This window comes from Bos taurus, chromosome 8 (assembly GCF_002263795.3).
Source record: "Bos taurus isolate L1 Dominette 01449 registration number 42190680 breed Hereford chromosome 8, ARS-UCD2.0, whole genome shotgun sequence".
In the NCBI taxonomy this organism is placed as follows: domain Eukaryota; kingdom Metazoa; phylum Chordata; class Mammalia; order Artiodactyla; family Bovidae; genus Bos; species Bos taurus.
In genome coordinates this window covers 7,274,526-7,290,156 of record NC_037335.1, presented here as the reverse complement: position 1 = coordinate 7,290,156, position 15,631 = coordinate 7,274,526, and the positions used below count along the sequence as shown (strand labels likewise).

The 15,631-nt window shown below is 41.2% G+C and overlaps 1 protein-coding gene across 3 annotated transcripts; it reads right to left on the bottom strand.

Annotated features, from left to right (window-relative positions):
* Positions 1-583: 583 nt before the first annotated feature.
* LOC112447767 (disintegrin and metalloproteinase domain-containing protein 20-like) lies at positions 584-7,309 on the bottom strand. Of its 3 annotated transcripts, none has more exons than XM_059889332.1 (3): positions 7,139-7,309; positions 4,523-4,592; positions 584-3,258 (listed from the first exon to the last, which is right to left on the bottom strand). In XM_059889332.1, the coding sequence occupies exon 3, from the start codon at positions 3,131-3,133 to the stop codon at positions 866-868; it is 2,268 nt and encodes a 755-aa protein (XP_059745315.1). In that variant the 5' UTR covers positions 3,134-3,258; positions 4,523-4,592; positions 7,139-7,309; the 3' UTR covers positions 584-865. The 3 variants fall into 3 exon arrangements, with proteins under 3 accessions (XP_059745315.1, XP_059745314.1, XP_024851813.1); XM_059889331.1 differs by lacking the exon at positions 7,139-7,309 and adding an exon at positions 4,706-5,088; XM_024996045.2 differs by lacking the exon at positions 7,139-7,309 and adding an exon at positions 4,706-5,088 and having other exon boundaries at positions 584-3,227.
* Between the last annotated feature and the right edge of the window lie 8,322 nt (positions 7,310-15,631).

The window sequence follows — 15,631 nt, the reverse complement described above, 5'->3', positions numbered from 1 at the left end:
TGCCCCTTTAAAATCAAAGGGAAGAGGTAGTGTTCTTGGAATCATTGCAGAAGGTCCTGTGGCTCTAGTATGTGATCCCCGAGGAAAGGGTTAGCCCACCTGGTATGGGAAACTCAGGGATTTGGAGAACATTTAGACCTGGGACTCAAAACTGGGAGGCTACAATGCTTGGTAGCAGTGCCAGTATGGCTGAGACTTATAGTCTTGTTGGTTCTGAGTGTAACCAAATATGTATATAGCAGAAATTATGGTTGCTGCTAAGGTGAAAGCTGTTAATGAGACAATTCTGACATGAACACAAATCAAATTTTCCCCGGGTTTCAACTCTTTCTCTAGTTCCTGCCATTGGCAGAAAGGAACAGGAGAGGATTGGCATATAAGACATGTAATCTGTAGGTTACCAGTCCTTGTGTGACAAGGCCAGAGTACAAGGAGGAAGGGCATGTGGGATAGAGGAACAGTAAATCAGACACACACACGAACACCATCCACAGACTGTCTCTGCTCCAGACACACACAGAGAATAATTCCATAAAAATTGACCACTTAAAATCGCTTAAAATAATGGAAAGTAGAAATAGGCTAGGGATTAGTAAATTTTGTTTACTGGTTGTTTATGGTCCCAAATGATTAGAAAAAGTTGGAATTTTCTGCCAATGATCTAGGACACATGTTATAACATTGTTACTTCCAGGAGATTACAATCTAATCCTTGGGAAAGATCACTAGGCTTTGGCAGTCTCTTGAAATAGGAGCTATTGGTTTTTCCTTGTTTGTTGTTTTTTCAGTAGGCACATTCTGTGTTTCTTCCTTAGGTAAAGTTAGAATATTCTGTGCTTACATCCTAAGTGAAGCCGTAACATGTCTAGTTTTTAGGTAGGTTTTGGGTAGTTTTCTCAGATTTTGGTGGAACAGCCTCTTCTTTTTCATCTTTCTTTTTTGGTCTCGTGAACAGCCAAAGCAAAAGCAACAGACATATTATTAGAAACAAAAGAAAAATCAGCAAATATGGTAGCAGGTTCCTCTTGTTCCCCCTTTCTTCTGTTTGGCGCTCAGGGGCTGGGCCACTGTCCACACTGCCTCCTCTGCCTTTTTCCTGGCAGACGGGAGGGCCCCACCCGTAGTTGCAGTGGCAGTGCTGTCTGTTGTTGCAGACTCCCCTCAAAGAGCAGAGCTGAGGTGAGCAGTTACGTGGAACAGTGGAATAAGAGACACACCTCCTTCTGATGCAGATGTTTTCGGGACCACACTTTGTACCATCTTTCACTGCACCAATATCAGCTATTCTTATCCCGAGGTGGTAGTCTGTACCCCAGCAAGTGTTATTTTCGAATTTAGTCCAATGCAGAGTAATATGATCGCTCATTACAGGAATTTCTTTGACGTTCTCACACTGAATCCTCCCACACAGGCTGTCTGCCATGCTGCATCTTATGTATGAGGTTTCTGTGATACCACAGTTACCAAAACGGTCACCTCGGGTATTTATTGCCCTGTAGCAATTCATGTCTGCATTTTTGGCCTCTTTGCCAAAGATTTGCCTACAGTGTTCATCACGCTGATTGCATCTCCTTCCATAGCAGTAACCACCGCCTGTGCAGGAGGCCCCATTCTGCACGTACACATCATCTGGACACTGATTGGTTGTCCCATTGCACCACTCTGGAAGATCACATTCATTTGCTACTTGCCTACACAAGGTGCCTGATTGGCTGAACATGCAGTTATGGCAACAAAGCCCAAAAGCACATTTGACACCAGCTGTCATAGTGCAGTTTAACTGACAACAGGGATCAGTGTTACATGTCTCTAAGGATCCACAGTCACACTCTTCTCCTGGTTCAACCACACTGTTTCCACAGCGTGGCACCCTGATGACTGTCTGTGGCTTTGGTGTATTGTACAAACAGGATCTTCTACGACCAATGTTCCAATAATCAGCATAGCTGCAGTTGCTGAATTTAGTTGATACTTCTACTTTTGTAAACATTACGCACCTTGGTGCTCCACACTGACATGTTTTGGTATCATGATGTATACCCAAATTATGACCCACGTCATGAGCCACAATATATGAGTAAAAAGCAATCCCTTCATCATGGAAAGTCTCAATTGAACAGCTAAAACGAATTATACACGCTTGTGTATCATAAGCTAGGCCAAATGCTTTACCAAATTTCTTTTTTAGAAAAAAATGTGCAATATCATGGGGCAAACGATTATGTAAGCCCTTTCGCTTCCATTTGCAAAAGTTCTTCAAGGTAACTAAATGGTTTTCTATTGTAATAAGGCTTCTTTTAGTCCATACCTCCATTCCCTTGAAACGTAACTCAAGATCCATTGGTTTAAACATGTCACTTACTCCATTTAAAATAAGGTATGCTTCTTTCTGCACCATCGAAAGATTACCGTCATGATGAAGATATCGACTGTAATCTATGACCACTGCCACTTCAAGAAAATAGTGGTGGGTCCACCAGCCTGTATAGTCACTTTGCATCAAAGTGGAATTAATGCTTTCTTGAATCTTCAATTGTCCTGCTATTTTTTCATCTGTTAACCCACATTGAAAGTATGAAAAATTTGTCTCCTCATTGTCTAGCTTATATATTAGATGCTCAAATGCAGTAGAAAACCTTTTGGGTTCAATTTCATAAACAATGTCATTTGTCTGTAACATTCCTTGAAAGCCCCCGAAGCAGTTACTGAGGGAAACCAGAGACTCTGGGTCCCCCTCCACGTAACCACTGTAATAACAGTCATCCTGGACAAAAGGTTGGTCTTCCAGGAGAACACCCTTGTCTGCGTAGGTGAACACCGGGAAGTTTTTGGACAAAAAATTCTTCTTGACCTTTATATGAACAACATGTCTCTGGCCCCCAAAATGCAGTTTGTAAGAGAACCAGCCTTGAAGCTTCATGCCTCTGCCAGTAGGTGTTACCCTCCGGGGAATCACCACTTCTGGGGGGCCAAGTCTTTGGGCGTGCCCAAGCTGGGGCCATCCAGGAAGGAAGAGGAATACTTTCAGCCAGACAAGCAGGAGAGTAACCTTCATACACACCAGGAACTCACCAACACCTATCGTGGAGACATCATATCTAGCCATTGGTGGAAAAAGAGGGCAGGACAGCATACATCAGTGTTCAGTCTCCTCCGTCTGAGCTGATGTATTCTATGTTAACCTTTAGTTTGTTGTCTGGCAAAGTCATGCAGTCAAAGCAGCAGCACTAAAAGAAAAACAAATAAGTAGAACAGGGACTGGGTGGGAGTGATGAGCAAACCAAGATAGAGGAAAAAGGAAGGGTACAGGTTAGGATGAATGAGAGTTTGGCTTAAGACATGTCTGACAGGCTCTTAAGTAATGGTGAGGCAGAGTGAGACTGTGTGAGTACACACGAATGGTGACTGGCCTACGATGACACTTGTTGAATCTAGAGGAAGGGCACATAGTGATTTGTGATACAGTTCTTTATGTCTATTAATATGTGCAAACATTTCCACAATATATAACACAAAAGAGTCTTACTGGAAAGGTGAATGAATATCATCTTCTGATAAAGGAGTCTTGTGTTACACATTTGGATGTTATATAATAAACTATAGGTCCTCCTTTTACTTACAAGTGAGAATTCTTTAATCATAATACTCAGGAGAGATATAAATATTCGCAGATATTATATTTTCTCATTGTCCATATGATGTATTTCCATGTAACAAGTCATTATTTGTCCTACGTCCTCTGCATTTCTCTTCATCTAAATCTATGAAATTGCAGGCGTCCAGCACTGCTAGCTTTCACAGCTTTGAGGATCTACTGTAATGCTACCTAATGCAATGACTGGTAGACCCAGGTGGCCGTGGGAGGGGGAATATGTTGGGTTGTTGATGGATGTTACTCAAATGTATTTACATTCTATCATACTGTTAAGAAGAACAGCATTTAAAAACCTGTACCCTTATAAAATGGAAGGAAATCAGGGTAGCTGGGAGGGTAGCAATTGAAAATTGTTATGTACTGAATGCAAAATAACCTTCAGAAGTAAAAAGGAAATCAGTGGCTCCTTGAAGGAGGAAAGCTTGGAGTAAGGAAATATTGTCTTAGAGTGGCAAAGACATCAAAGTCTCCACATTATAGGACTTTAAGGTAATCAGTTCCCGAGTTCAACCTCACAGTGTATTACTTCATAATAAAAACAGGTAATACATATACCGTATGAAAATACCACCTACAGTTATCTCCATCATACAAATGTGTTATCATATATTTGTTAGCATGAAATATGACAACATGCCTGGCTGGCAATACTGATATTCTGCCTTCTTCTTTGACCAAAGCATTTAAAAAACATGTAATGTTCATACATGATGGTATACACTTAGAAAACATAAATGAACACACAGATCAAGATTATTAACCGGTCTAGAGCTCTAATTTGAACAGAGGTTTTAGGGGAAACAGCACATTGGGGATTTTTAAAAGTGCTTTCAATACTTTATATTTAAAATGCTTGCTTTAACTTACCTAGTGAAATATCCACTGTCTTTATCAGATCATGAAAATAATTCTGTTGTGTACAGTCAGAAGCCTTGGCCTAGTTGAAAAAGACACAGAAAAGCTAGCTCTGAGGATGCTAATTCAGGTTGATCCAGTCTACTTCCCACACTGGGTATAAAAATGAAGATGCGTGATTAAGGAAGGACCTACCATCTACTAGATCCTGTAGTCATTTCTGCTTAATTAGAAAATATTTTGTGTCTATGTTCCTTGACTTCCTTTCTCTGGAATCGTTTTTCTGTCATTTATGGAATTTTCATTTCATAAAAGGAAGAAACAATGTCCTGTGTGCTCACACTTCTTCACAGAAAACCTGTTATTCCTAGTTAATTCTGCTAACTCTTTAAATCAAAAGGATAAGGTGACAATGTGTAGCCCAGCAGAGAAGATTTCCATTCTCAGAATCTCCATGTGCCATACAGACTAGACATTTGTTAGTAATTTGCTTTGATGATCAAACATACTTCCAGACCTCTAAACAGCTAGCCATCTCACTAAGCTGTGCTGTGCTTGGTCGTTTAGTTATGTCTGACTCTTTGTGACACCATGGACTGTAGCCCACCTGGCCCTCTGTCCATGGGATTCTCCAGACAAGAATACTGGAGTGGGTTGCCAGGCTCTCCCTTCAGGGGATCTTTCCAACCCAGGGATTGAACCCAGGTCTCCCACATTGCAGGCAAATTCTTTACTGTCTGAACCACCAGGGAAGCCCCTCATTAAGCTACCATTTACAATACATTCTTACTCTTAAACCAATTCTCAAATCAGTCCTACACAAACTTCAAAGAACTGGGCATCTGATTTACTAAGGTATTATCCACCAATAATTTCACTTACCTTCTGGGTACTAAGTGAGGGACCGTCTAGGTTAATTTCATAGCTCATTTTCAAAAATGATTAGACGTTGACTTAAGGACATGGCCTGTATCTTAATATCACCGTAACTGCCCTAACTCCTACATAGTATGAAACTGTTAGCCACAACCTCACTCCTAATGAAAATTCACTCCTCAGATTTATAAAGGATGAAGATAACTTGTCATCATTTTCCCCCTTTTCAGGGCCCTTTATTTGACGTTTTACTACTGTAGTCTTGTTTTAGATCCCGTCAATTCAACCACTGTGGACTAAAATCCTCAACCCAAACTAGTGCAGATTTTTTCACTTGCTTTCACACTCTTAACAAAAACTGCAGAACTGCTCAGGAAGGAAATTACAGAGTATGTTTGTGGTAATTAATGAGTAAAAGGCAGGCTAAAATTGGCACGAGGTACCTGGTGTGTGTGCTGTGTGCTGAGTCATGTCCAGCTCTTTGCCATTCTGTGGACTGTAGCCCACCAGGCTTCTCTGTCCCTGGGATTTCCCAGGCAAGAATACTGGAGTGGGTTGCCATTGTCTAGTCCAGGGCATCTTCCTGAACAGGGATTGAACCTGTATCCTCTTTCATCTCCTGCATTAGTAGGTGGATTCTTTACCCCTGAGCCACCTGGGAAGCCTGAGATGCCTGATACTTCGGTCAAAATGATGAAATAATGAACTGATACTTTCTTCAACACTTTGTTTTTAATACATTGAGCTTTTTTGCCTGCATATAGTGATATTGTTTAACTTGCTAGTTTTCTAAATTTTCTTTTCTGCCTGGATATAGTAATGTTGTTTCTTAACATGCTAGTTTTCTAAATTTTCTCTTCAGCACCTAGGACCCTCAGCTTAGCGATCTACTGTCTTTATCTCCACAAGTAGTTATTATTGAATTGAAAGGATGGTACTTTAAACCATAAAGCCACAAAATTTTTGTTTTGTGTATGTTTAATGCAGAATTTGATACCTCTGTCCTTTATTGTTGCAGCGAGTTGGTGGGGCACTTAACTTTTTAGATTGACTATTTATTTATTTATTTTTTCACTATTTAAGTAACCTGAGATCCTGGGGTATTAGGGTACTTTTCTTGTAGAAAGAGGAGCATATTTGACAAAATATCAAGGCTCCATAATGAAGGAAGATCCTTAAATGGAATCCTTAAATGGGATCTATTTTAGGACACCAACCTCTTAATTGTGAGTAGAATACTTGCAATTTTCACCTCTACATTCTACATATGGGAATACATGGGATGAGAATAAGGACGATAGTCATTATATAGTCCTGGTCAGGGACTCTAGGGACACTGCTCACGAGGGAGTATAACCCTTTCACTAGTAATGTGGTACAGTGCCATATACTAGCACACACACTTCAACCTAGACTGCTACATGTTATCTCGTAGATTCCTTTTTTCATCTTTTCCACAGCTTCATCAAATTCAGTCATCTCGATATCATAATTAACACCTGCAGCCTCCCTTTCATTTACAGCCCAATTCAGTATTTTCCAAATTGCAAAAATGCATTTTTATACTATTTTTAAACTCTCAGTCAAGTAGAATAGAGCAGAATAGGACATAAAATAGGTCATAGACACCCCTCTAGTTTTGAAAAATTCACAAGAAATCATGTTGTGGTTGTAAGGTTGTATGTTTGTGAATTCATGTGTGCCCAAATTCTAGCACTTTTCCCTTCACAGTTAAATTCTTGAAACACTTACCACAGGTAGAATTAACGGTTACCATGGTATTTTCTAGTTATGACTTTGTGATAGTTTGTGCCACCAAGGTCTGTGAACAAAGATTTAAATGGAAACATCATATGACAAAGAATAAAAATCTCTCCCCTTTCATCTCTTCCTTCTTTATGTTCCAGATTGAAGTGCTTAGCAACAAGGCTCCTTGAGTTCTAAAGACCATGGCAATTGGATAAAGGCCTTCCACATTCTGGCTTTGCCTTCTCCATCATCCTCTAATTACTCCTCAATATGAATAATCCTGAGTATAGTCCTTATTCCCATCCCATGTATTCCGGGCACGTAGTACACGTGTTTAGTGTTTTTTATTCATACTTTAGTGCTTTATTCATACTGTGTCCCTCATCTCAGATTATTTTCTCAGCACAAAACCTCATAATGAAACAGTTGAATTGCTTCAAGTTCCAGAAATAAGTTTGATCTGGTTTAAACCATTGTTCAAGGATTGAGGCTTCAGTAACCATCTATGACTTTCACTCTAAGGTCAAGGATAACTTAGAGACATTTCACATGTGTAAATAAGTGTGCCTCATCCATTACAAGAACTGTTGTCAGTAAAGAAGTGGCACAAAGAGATTACAAAGAAGAGCGAGATGAAGAAAGAGTGTGGGTGGTGATGCTAGCATCGTGTGGCATAAGTTGTTCCTATTTTCTCTCCGCTTCATTTTACAGTTAATTTGACACCCTTGTATTAGCAAGACTGTTGATGCCAGGAGGGAGTTTGGGAAACAGTCATCATTTGTGCATCAGAAAATAAACAAGAGCTTGTTAAGGCCTTGAATTCCTTGGAGTTGGATTAATAGTACCCACGGGGCTTCCCAGGAAGCTCAGTGGTAAAGAACCCGTCTGCCAATGCAGGAGATTTGGGTTCGATCCCAGGGTCAGAAGATACACTGGAGGGGGAAATGGCAACCCATGCCAGTATTCTTGCTGGAAAATCCTGTGGACAGAGGACAGTGGCGGGCTACTGTACATGGGCTCACAAAGAGTCAGACATGACTAAACAACTGAGCACACACACATGGTCTTTTCTAGCTGTAGCCCTGCCATTGGAGAAGGCACTGGCGACCCACTCCAGTGCTCTTGCCTGGACAATCCCATGGACGGAGGAGCCTGGAAGGCTGCAGTCCATGGGGTCGCTAAGAGTTGGGCATGACTGAGCGACTTGACTTTCACTTTTCACTTTCATGCATTGGAGAAGGAAATGGCAACCGACTCCAGTGTTGTTGCCTGGAGAATCCCAGGGACGGGGGAGCCTGGTGGGCTGCCGTCTATGGGGTCACACAGAGTCGGACACAACTGAAGTGACTAGGCATAGCATAGCATGTATGTGAACGCTAAGTTGCTTTAGGGTCTGACTCTCTGTGACCCTATGAACTGTAGCCGGCCATCGAGTCCCTCTGTCCATGGATTCTTCAGGCAAGAATATTGGAGTGGTTGCCATACCCTCCTCCAGAGGATCTTCCCCTGTCTCTTATGTCTCCTGAATTGGTAGGTGGGTTCTTTACTGCTAGCACCAGCTGGGTAGACCAAAGCTAGAGGTAGTAACAGAATTCCAGCAGAGTTATTTACAATCATAAAAGACGATGCTATTAAAGTGCTGCACTCAATATGTCAGCAACTTAGGAAAACTCAGCAGTGGCCACAGGACGGGAAAAGGTCAGTTTTCAGTCCAGTCTTAAAGAAGGGCAATGCCAAAGAATGTTCAAACTACAGTACAGTTGCCCTCATTTCACATCTGAGGCAAGGTAATTCTCACATCCTGCTGTGTCCTGCAGGGCTTCAGAGCCCTCACCAAAGTCACCCACTAGCCTCAGCCCAGGCCTTGGGGCAGCAGTGAACCTCTCTCCCATTCTGCTCTCTGCAACCTAATAGCAGTGGCAGTGTGCTGGGTCGCAGTCTGTGGGACCTAGTGTCCCACTTTGGGTGGCCTGAGGAGCCTGAGAGCCAGCTGGGTTGGGCGCCTGGCTTCTTTAGAGATGACAGCTGGGTGGAGCCTGGGGACCCGGCCCTGAAGGAACTGCCAACTGAGCTCTGTCTCCTCTTAGCCAGGACCAGGACCTTGGAGGGTGAAAGTTGTACCTTGGCACCTTGCCCTTTCTTGTCAAGTCAGAGAACATCATTCATTTGGTAGAGATTTACAGAAACATCGTCACCTGACCATGACCTGACCTCAAGAACAAAGGATCTAAACCAGGAGATTTGCAACAACTAACCTCATCCCTCCCTCACCTTTTTTGCTTTTCAAAGGGCTTTGATGAGAGCTTTCAGTAATTTGGGGGTTCTTAGAGCGTGAGCCACTCATCTGTTTACATGGCCCTGCAATAAACCTTTCTGTCTTCCAAACTGCAGTGTTTTAGCATAGTTTGGCCTCACTGTGTGTTGACACTTGGACTTGCATTGTTCAGTAACACAGGGAGAAGCATGCAATGAAGTTAATTCTACTGTTTCATCCGGCAGAACGTGGCTTTTTAAAAAGTTCTGAGCGAATCACCCCATCATGTAGAGGTCCTGGCCAAAAGAGACATCGGCTGAGGGCAAAGAGAACAAGAAATGGAAACAAGGAATTTCTGTCATCCGAATACACATACACAGGATCTAATTTATATATCCTTGTATATATTATAAATTAAGCAGCATTATCATTTTTTCCTCCTTGCTTTTCTCTCTTACCTTGAGATATGGCAAATGGGTGTTGGTGAACTTTATAATTTGGTACTTAGAACACAGACTATCAAAGTGAGATTATAAGTGACTTAGAAAAGGAATGAACAGTACTCAAAGATAGAGCCAACAGGCAGATGGGATATTTGATATTTCTTTTTGAAGCCACCTTCCTTCCTCTTGGAACTGCCAGGTGGGTTCCCAACTGGAAGTGACCCCTGTCTACAGCTCTTCCACTTACTTTTTGGTTTTCCAGTTTGCTGACTACAGATTTTGGGGCCTCTCATGTCCATACTCTGGTGACCAATTCTGAGCTCTGTCATCAAGGGATGTATGAAATGGAGAGCAGGAAGTGTAACTTCCTGTGGGAAACCAGTGAGCTAAGTTCTGAGGAGAGCTGCTGTTTCACTTCACTCTGAAGGTAGGCCTAGCTCAAAAATAAAAGAAAGTTCAGGTATTCCACTTACTGTCTCTGTGTCAAGAGTACCATTCATTTCTTTTCTGGTTCACTCATATTTGTATCACCTCTTGGTTCTGTGTCTCAGGGGGACCCAGCTTTATGATTATGGTCTAGAGTCCTTTCAGACTCAAGCTTAGAGTCTCTTTCTCTAGCCCTTAGTGTGAACTTTGTACTCAACCAATTCCCGGTGTTAAATCTTCCTTTTTAATGTAGTGGAGGAGTTTTCCTAGTTTGCAGTGGAAGCCAGGCTGATGCAAATAAATTATTTTAATATCACTCCAAATTATAATTACTTCTTTGTGATTGTTTCCAGGAAATATAATTTTATGTTGTTTATTACCCTAGTCAAATAATTACTGGAAATCTCAGTAGGAATCAGTTCAGTTCTGTCGCTCAGTCGTGTCTGACTGCTTGCAACTCCGTGAATCAACCACGCCAGACTCACATCATCACCAACTCCCAGAGTTGACTTAAAGTCATGTCCATCGAGTCGGTGATGCCATCCAGCCATCTCATCCTCTGTCGTCCCCTTCTCCTCCTGCCCCCAATACCTCCCAGCGTCAGAGTCTTTTCCAATGAGTCAGCTCTCGCATGAGGTGGCCAAAGTATTGGAAGTTCAGCTTTAGCATCAGTCCTTCCAAAGAACACCCAGGACTGCTCTCCTTCAGAACGGACTGGTTGGATCTCCTTGCAGTCCAAGGGACTCTCAAGAGTCTTCTCCAACACCACAGTTCAAAAGCATCAACTCTTCGGCGCTTAGCATTCTTCACAGTCCAAACCTCACATCCATACATGACCACTGGAAAAACCATAGCCTTGACTAGATGGACCTTTGTTGACAAAGTAATATCTCTGCTTTTCAATATGCTGTCTAGGTTGGTCATAACTTTCCTTCCAAGGAGTAATAGTCTTTTAATTTCATGGCTGCAGTCACCATCCGCAGTGATTTTGGAGCCCCCAAAATAAAGCCTGACACTGTCTCCACTGTTTCCCCATCTATTTGCCATGAAGTGATGGGACCAGATGCCATGATCTTCGTTTTCTGAATGTTGAGCTTTGAACCCACTTTTTCACTCTCCTCTTTCACTTTCATCAAGAGGCTTTTTAGTGCCTCTTCACTTTCTGCCATAAGGGTGGTGTCATCTGCATATCTGAGGTTATTTCTCCTGGCAATCTTGAATCCAGCTTGTGCTTCCTTCCAGTCCAGCATTTCTCATGAGGTACTCGGCATACACGTTAAATAAACAGGGTGACAATATACAGCCTTGATGTACTCCTTTTCCTATTTGGAACCAGTCTGTTGTTCCATGTCCAGTTCTAACTGTTGCTTCCTGACCTGCATATAGGTTTCTCAAGAGGCAGGTCAGGTGGTCTGGTATTCCCATCTCTTGAAGAATTTTCCACAGTTTATTGTGATCCACACAATCAAAGGCTTTGGCATAGTCAAGAAAGCAGAAATCGATGTTTTTCTGGAACTCTTTTGCTTTTTCCATGATCCAGCAGATGTTGGCAATTTGATCTCTGGTTCCTCTGCCTTTTCTAAAACATCTGCAACATGAACATCTGGAAGTTCACAGTTCAAGTATTGCTGAAGCCTGGCTTGGAGAATTTTGAGCATTACTTTACTAGCGTGTGAGATGAGTGCTATTGTGCGGTGGTTTGAGCATTTTTTGGCATTTCCTTTCTTTGGGACTGGAATGAAAACTGACCTCTCCCAGTCCTTTGGCCACTGCTGCATTTTCCAAATTTGCTGGCATATTGTGTGCAACACTTTCACAGCATCATTTTTCAGGATTTGAAATAGCTCAACTGGAATGCCATCACCTCCACTAGCTTTGTTCCTAGTGATGCTTTCCAAGGCCCACTTGACTTCACATTCCAGGATGTCTGGCTCTAGGTGAGTGATCACACCATCTTGGTTATCTGCATCTTAAAGTCTTTTTTGTACAGTTCTTCTGTGTATTCTTGCCACCTCTTCTTAATATCTTCTGCTTCTGTTAGGTCCATAGCGCTTCTGTCCTTTATCGAGCCCATCTTTGCATGAAATGTTCCCTTGGTATCTTGAATTTCCTTGAAGAGCTCTCTAGTCTTTCCCATTCTGTTGTTTTCCTCTGTTTCTTTGCATTGATCACTGAGGAAGGCTTTCTTATGTCTCCTTGCTATTCTTTGGAACTCTGCATTCAGATGCTTATATCTTTCCTTTGCTCCTTTGCTTTTCACTTCTCTTCTTTTCACAGCTATTTGTAAGGCGTCCTCAGACAGTCATTTTGCTTCTTTGCATTTCTTTTCCATGGGGATGGTCTTGATCTCTGTCTCCCGTACAATCACGAACCTCCGTCCATCGTTCATCAGGCACTCTGTCTATCAGATCTAGTCCCTTAAAACTATTTCTCACTTCCACTGTATAATCATAAGGGATTTGATTTAGGTCATACCTCAATGGTCTAGTGGTTTTCCCTACTTTCTTGAATTTAAGTCTGAATTTGGCAATAAGGAGCTCATGATCTGAACCACAGTCAGCTCCCGGTCTTGTTTTTGCTGACTGTATAGAGCTTTGGCATCTTTGGCTGCAAAGAATATAGTCAATGTGATTTCGGTGTTGATCATCTGGTTATGTCCATGTGTAGAGTCTTCTCTTGTGTTGTTGGAAGAGTGTGTTTGCTATGACCAGTGCATTCTCTTGGCAAAACTCTATGGGCTTTGCCCTGCTTCATTCCGTACTCCAGGGCCAAATTTGCCTGGTGCTCCTGGTGTTTCTTGACTTCCTACTTTTGCATTCCAGTCCCGTATAATGAGAAGGACATCTTTTTTGGGTGTTAGTTCTAAAAGGTCTTGTAGGTCTTCATAGATTCGTTCAACTCAGTAGGAATAATTCCTTAAAAAATGATGAAATTATTTCAACTTATCAGAAAATGTATACATCTCCTATGTTTCCAGTAAAGGTTTACATTTTACCACATTGTTCGTTTCTCTACTCACTGATTTTTAATATATATGACAATTGTTATTTGTATTGACTTGTAAGAATCCTTTACTTATTGTTTAAAATATTTTGTATTTTGTAAACCTTCTTCTTAGCTTTTAGAATTTTTATAGTAGGATTTTATATGTAGAAATTCCTGTAAGCTACATTTAATGGCAGCTTTTATGTTTATTTTTCAGTTCCATAGTTTTTGACTCTCAATCTAATTGTTCTGGGTCCTGAGATAAAAAGTTAATATAAATAGTGAGATTCACTGTGCTGTGCAGCTGAAACTAATAGATTGTAAATCAACTATACTCAATAAGAATGTAAAAGTTAATGTAAGTGGTGACAAAGAAGAACACTGATTTATTCCCAGTTTCACTGGGAACTTCATTTTAAAGAATGTTCAATGATTAATTTTCAATGATATTTATTATTAGGTTAGGAAAGCTTGCTTTTATTCCTACCTGGCTATGAAGTACTTTTCATTGTCAAAAGAGTTTAAATGTTATTAGGAAAGCTTGCTTTTATTCCTACCTGGCTATGAAGTACTTTTCATTGTCAAAAGAGTTTAAATGTTATTTAAGGCTTTTTCTGTATGTGCTGCGATGAGCATATGTTTTATGTTTTTAATATCCAGTAAGAAATTATATAAACGACGCTTGCGTTTACAGAAATAAACCCTACTTTGTGAAAATGTTATTTTCTTCCTTCTGCTGAAGATGTTATTTCCTCATTTTTGCTGAATTTGATATACTTGTTATTTGTGATTTTTGTTCGATCTCTGTACATGAAGTCGGTATTTCTTTCTTGTATTGTTTTTGTGCAGAGTTTTACTGGATGCATAATATTAGTTAAATACCTTATCCTTTAGTTTTATCCTGTAAAGTAATTTCTGCTTGTGAATAACTGAGGTCTGTTCCTTAAGGTTTAACACTCAGCAGCTTACCTTTGAGGACTGCTGTCTGTGGGTAAAATGTAGGGAAAACAATCCATTTGTTATTAATTTCGTTGTGTTAATCAGATGTTTACTTTTTATAAACTGATACTATTCATTTATAGTTTTACTTAAAATGACACATCCCACGTAAGTTTCTTAGTAATTTTTTCATGTTTAAATATCTGCTATGGTGGCTCAGAGGGTAAAAAATCTGCCTGCAATGCAGGAAATCCAGGTTCGATCCCTGGGTCAGGAAGATCCCCTGAAGTAAATGGCTACCCACTCCAGTATTCTTGCCTGGGAAACCCCATGGACAGAGTAGTGTGGCAGGCTACAGTCCATGGAGTCCCAAAGAGTCAGACATGACTGAGCAACTGGCACTGGCAGCTTTCTTTCATTGTTTCAAATAGTGGAGGTTTTGGTGTCCAGCATTTGCAAGTGGACTGCCAGCTTTATGAATCTAATAGCAACAAACATAATGGCAGTTCCCCAGCAGTGTAACAACGGGACCAAAGAAGGGCACAGCTAAGAAAATTCCTCCTGGGACCCGAGTCGTCAGCGTGTGTCTAGAAGGCTATGCACATGTGCTAAGGAGTAACTACCCACTTAGAACAAGGAGAGTATGGTATGGGCAGACTTGAAACACTTCCAGGCCACAGGGAAATTTATTACAAAAGGGCAAAACTCTCATTGGCTACTGGGAGTCAAGCACATTTTGACCAATACTAGCTGGAGAAAAGGCCACCCTGAATATCAGTGAAGGCATAGAATAAAACTGAGTATTTCAGACCAAATGGAGAATCTTAAACTGAAGTAGAATAGCCAAAATGAAACATAAAATTAAATGCCCCTTTAAAATCAAAGGGAAGAGGTAGTGTTCTTGGAATCATTGCAGAAGGTCCTGTGGCTCTAGTATGTGATCCCCGAGGAAAGGGTTAGCCCACCTGGTATGGGAAACTCAGGGATTTGGAGAACATTTAGACCTGGGACTCAAAACTGGGAGGCTACAATGCTTGGTAGCAGTGCCAGTATGGCTGAGACTTATAGTCTTGTTGGTTCTGAGTGTAACCAAATATGTATATAGCAGAAATTATGGTTGCTGCTAAGGTGAAAGCTGTTAATGAGACAATTCTGACATGAACACAAATCAAATTTTCCCCGGGTTTCAACTCTTTCTCTAGTTCCTGCCATTGGCAGAGAGGAACAGGAGAGGATTGGCATATAAGACATGTAATCTGTAGGTTACCAGTCCTTGTGTGACAAGGCCAGAGTACAAGGAGGAAGGGCATGTGGGATAGAGGGACAGTAAATCAGACACACACACGAACACCATCCACAGACTGTCTCTGCTCCAGACACACACAGAGAATAATTCCATAAAAATTGACCACTTAAAATCGCTTAAAATAATGGAAAGTAGAAATAGGC

Coding starts and splice junctions, on each gene's coding strand:
- LOC112447767 (XM_059889332.1), bottom strand. CDS start 3,133: ATGCTGTCCTGCCCTCTTTTTCCACCAATGGCTAGATATGATGTCTCC.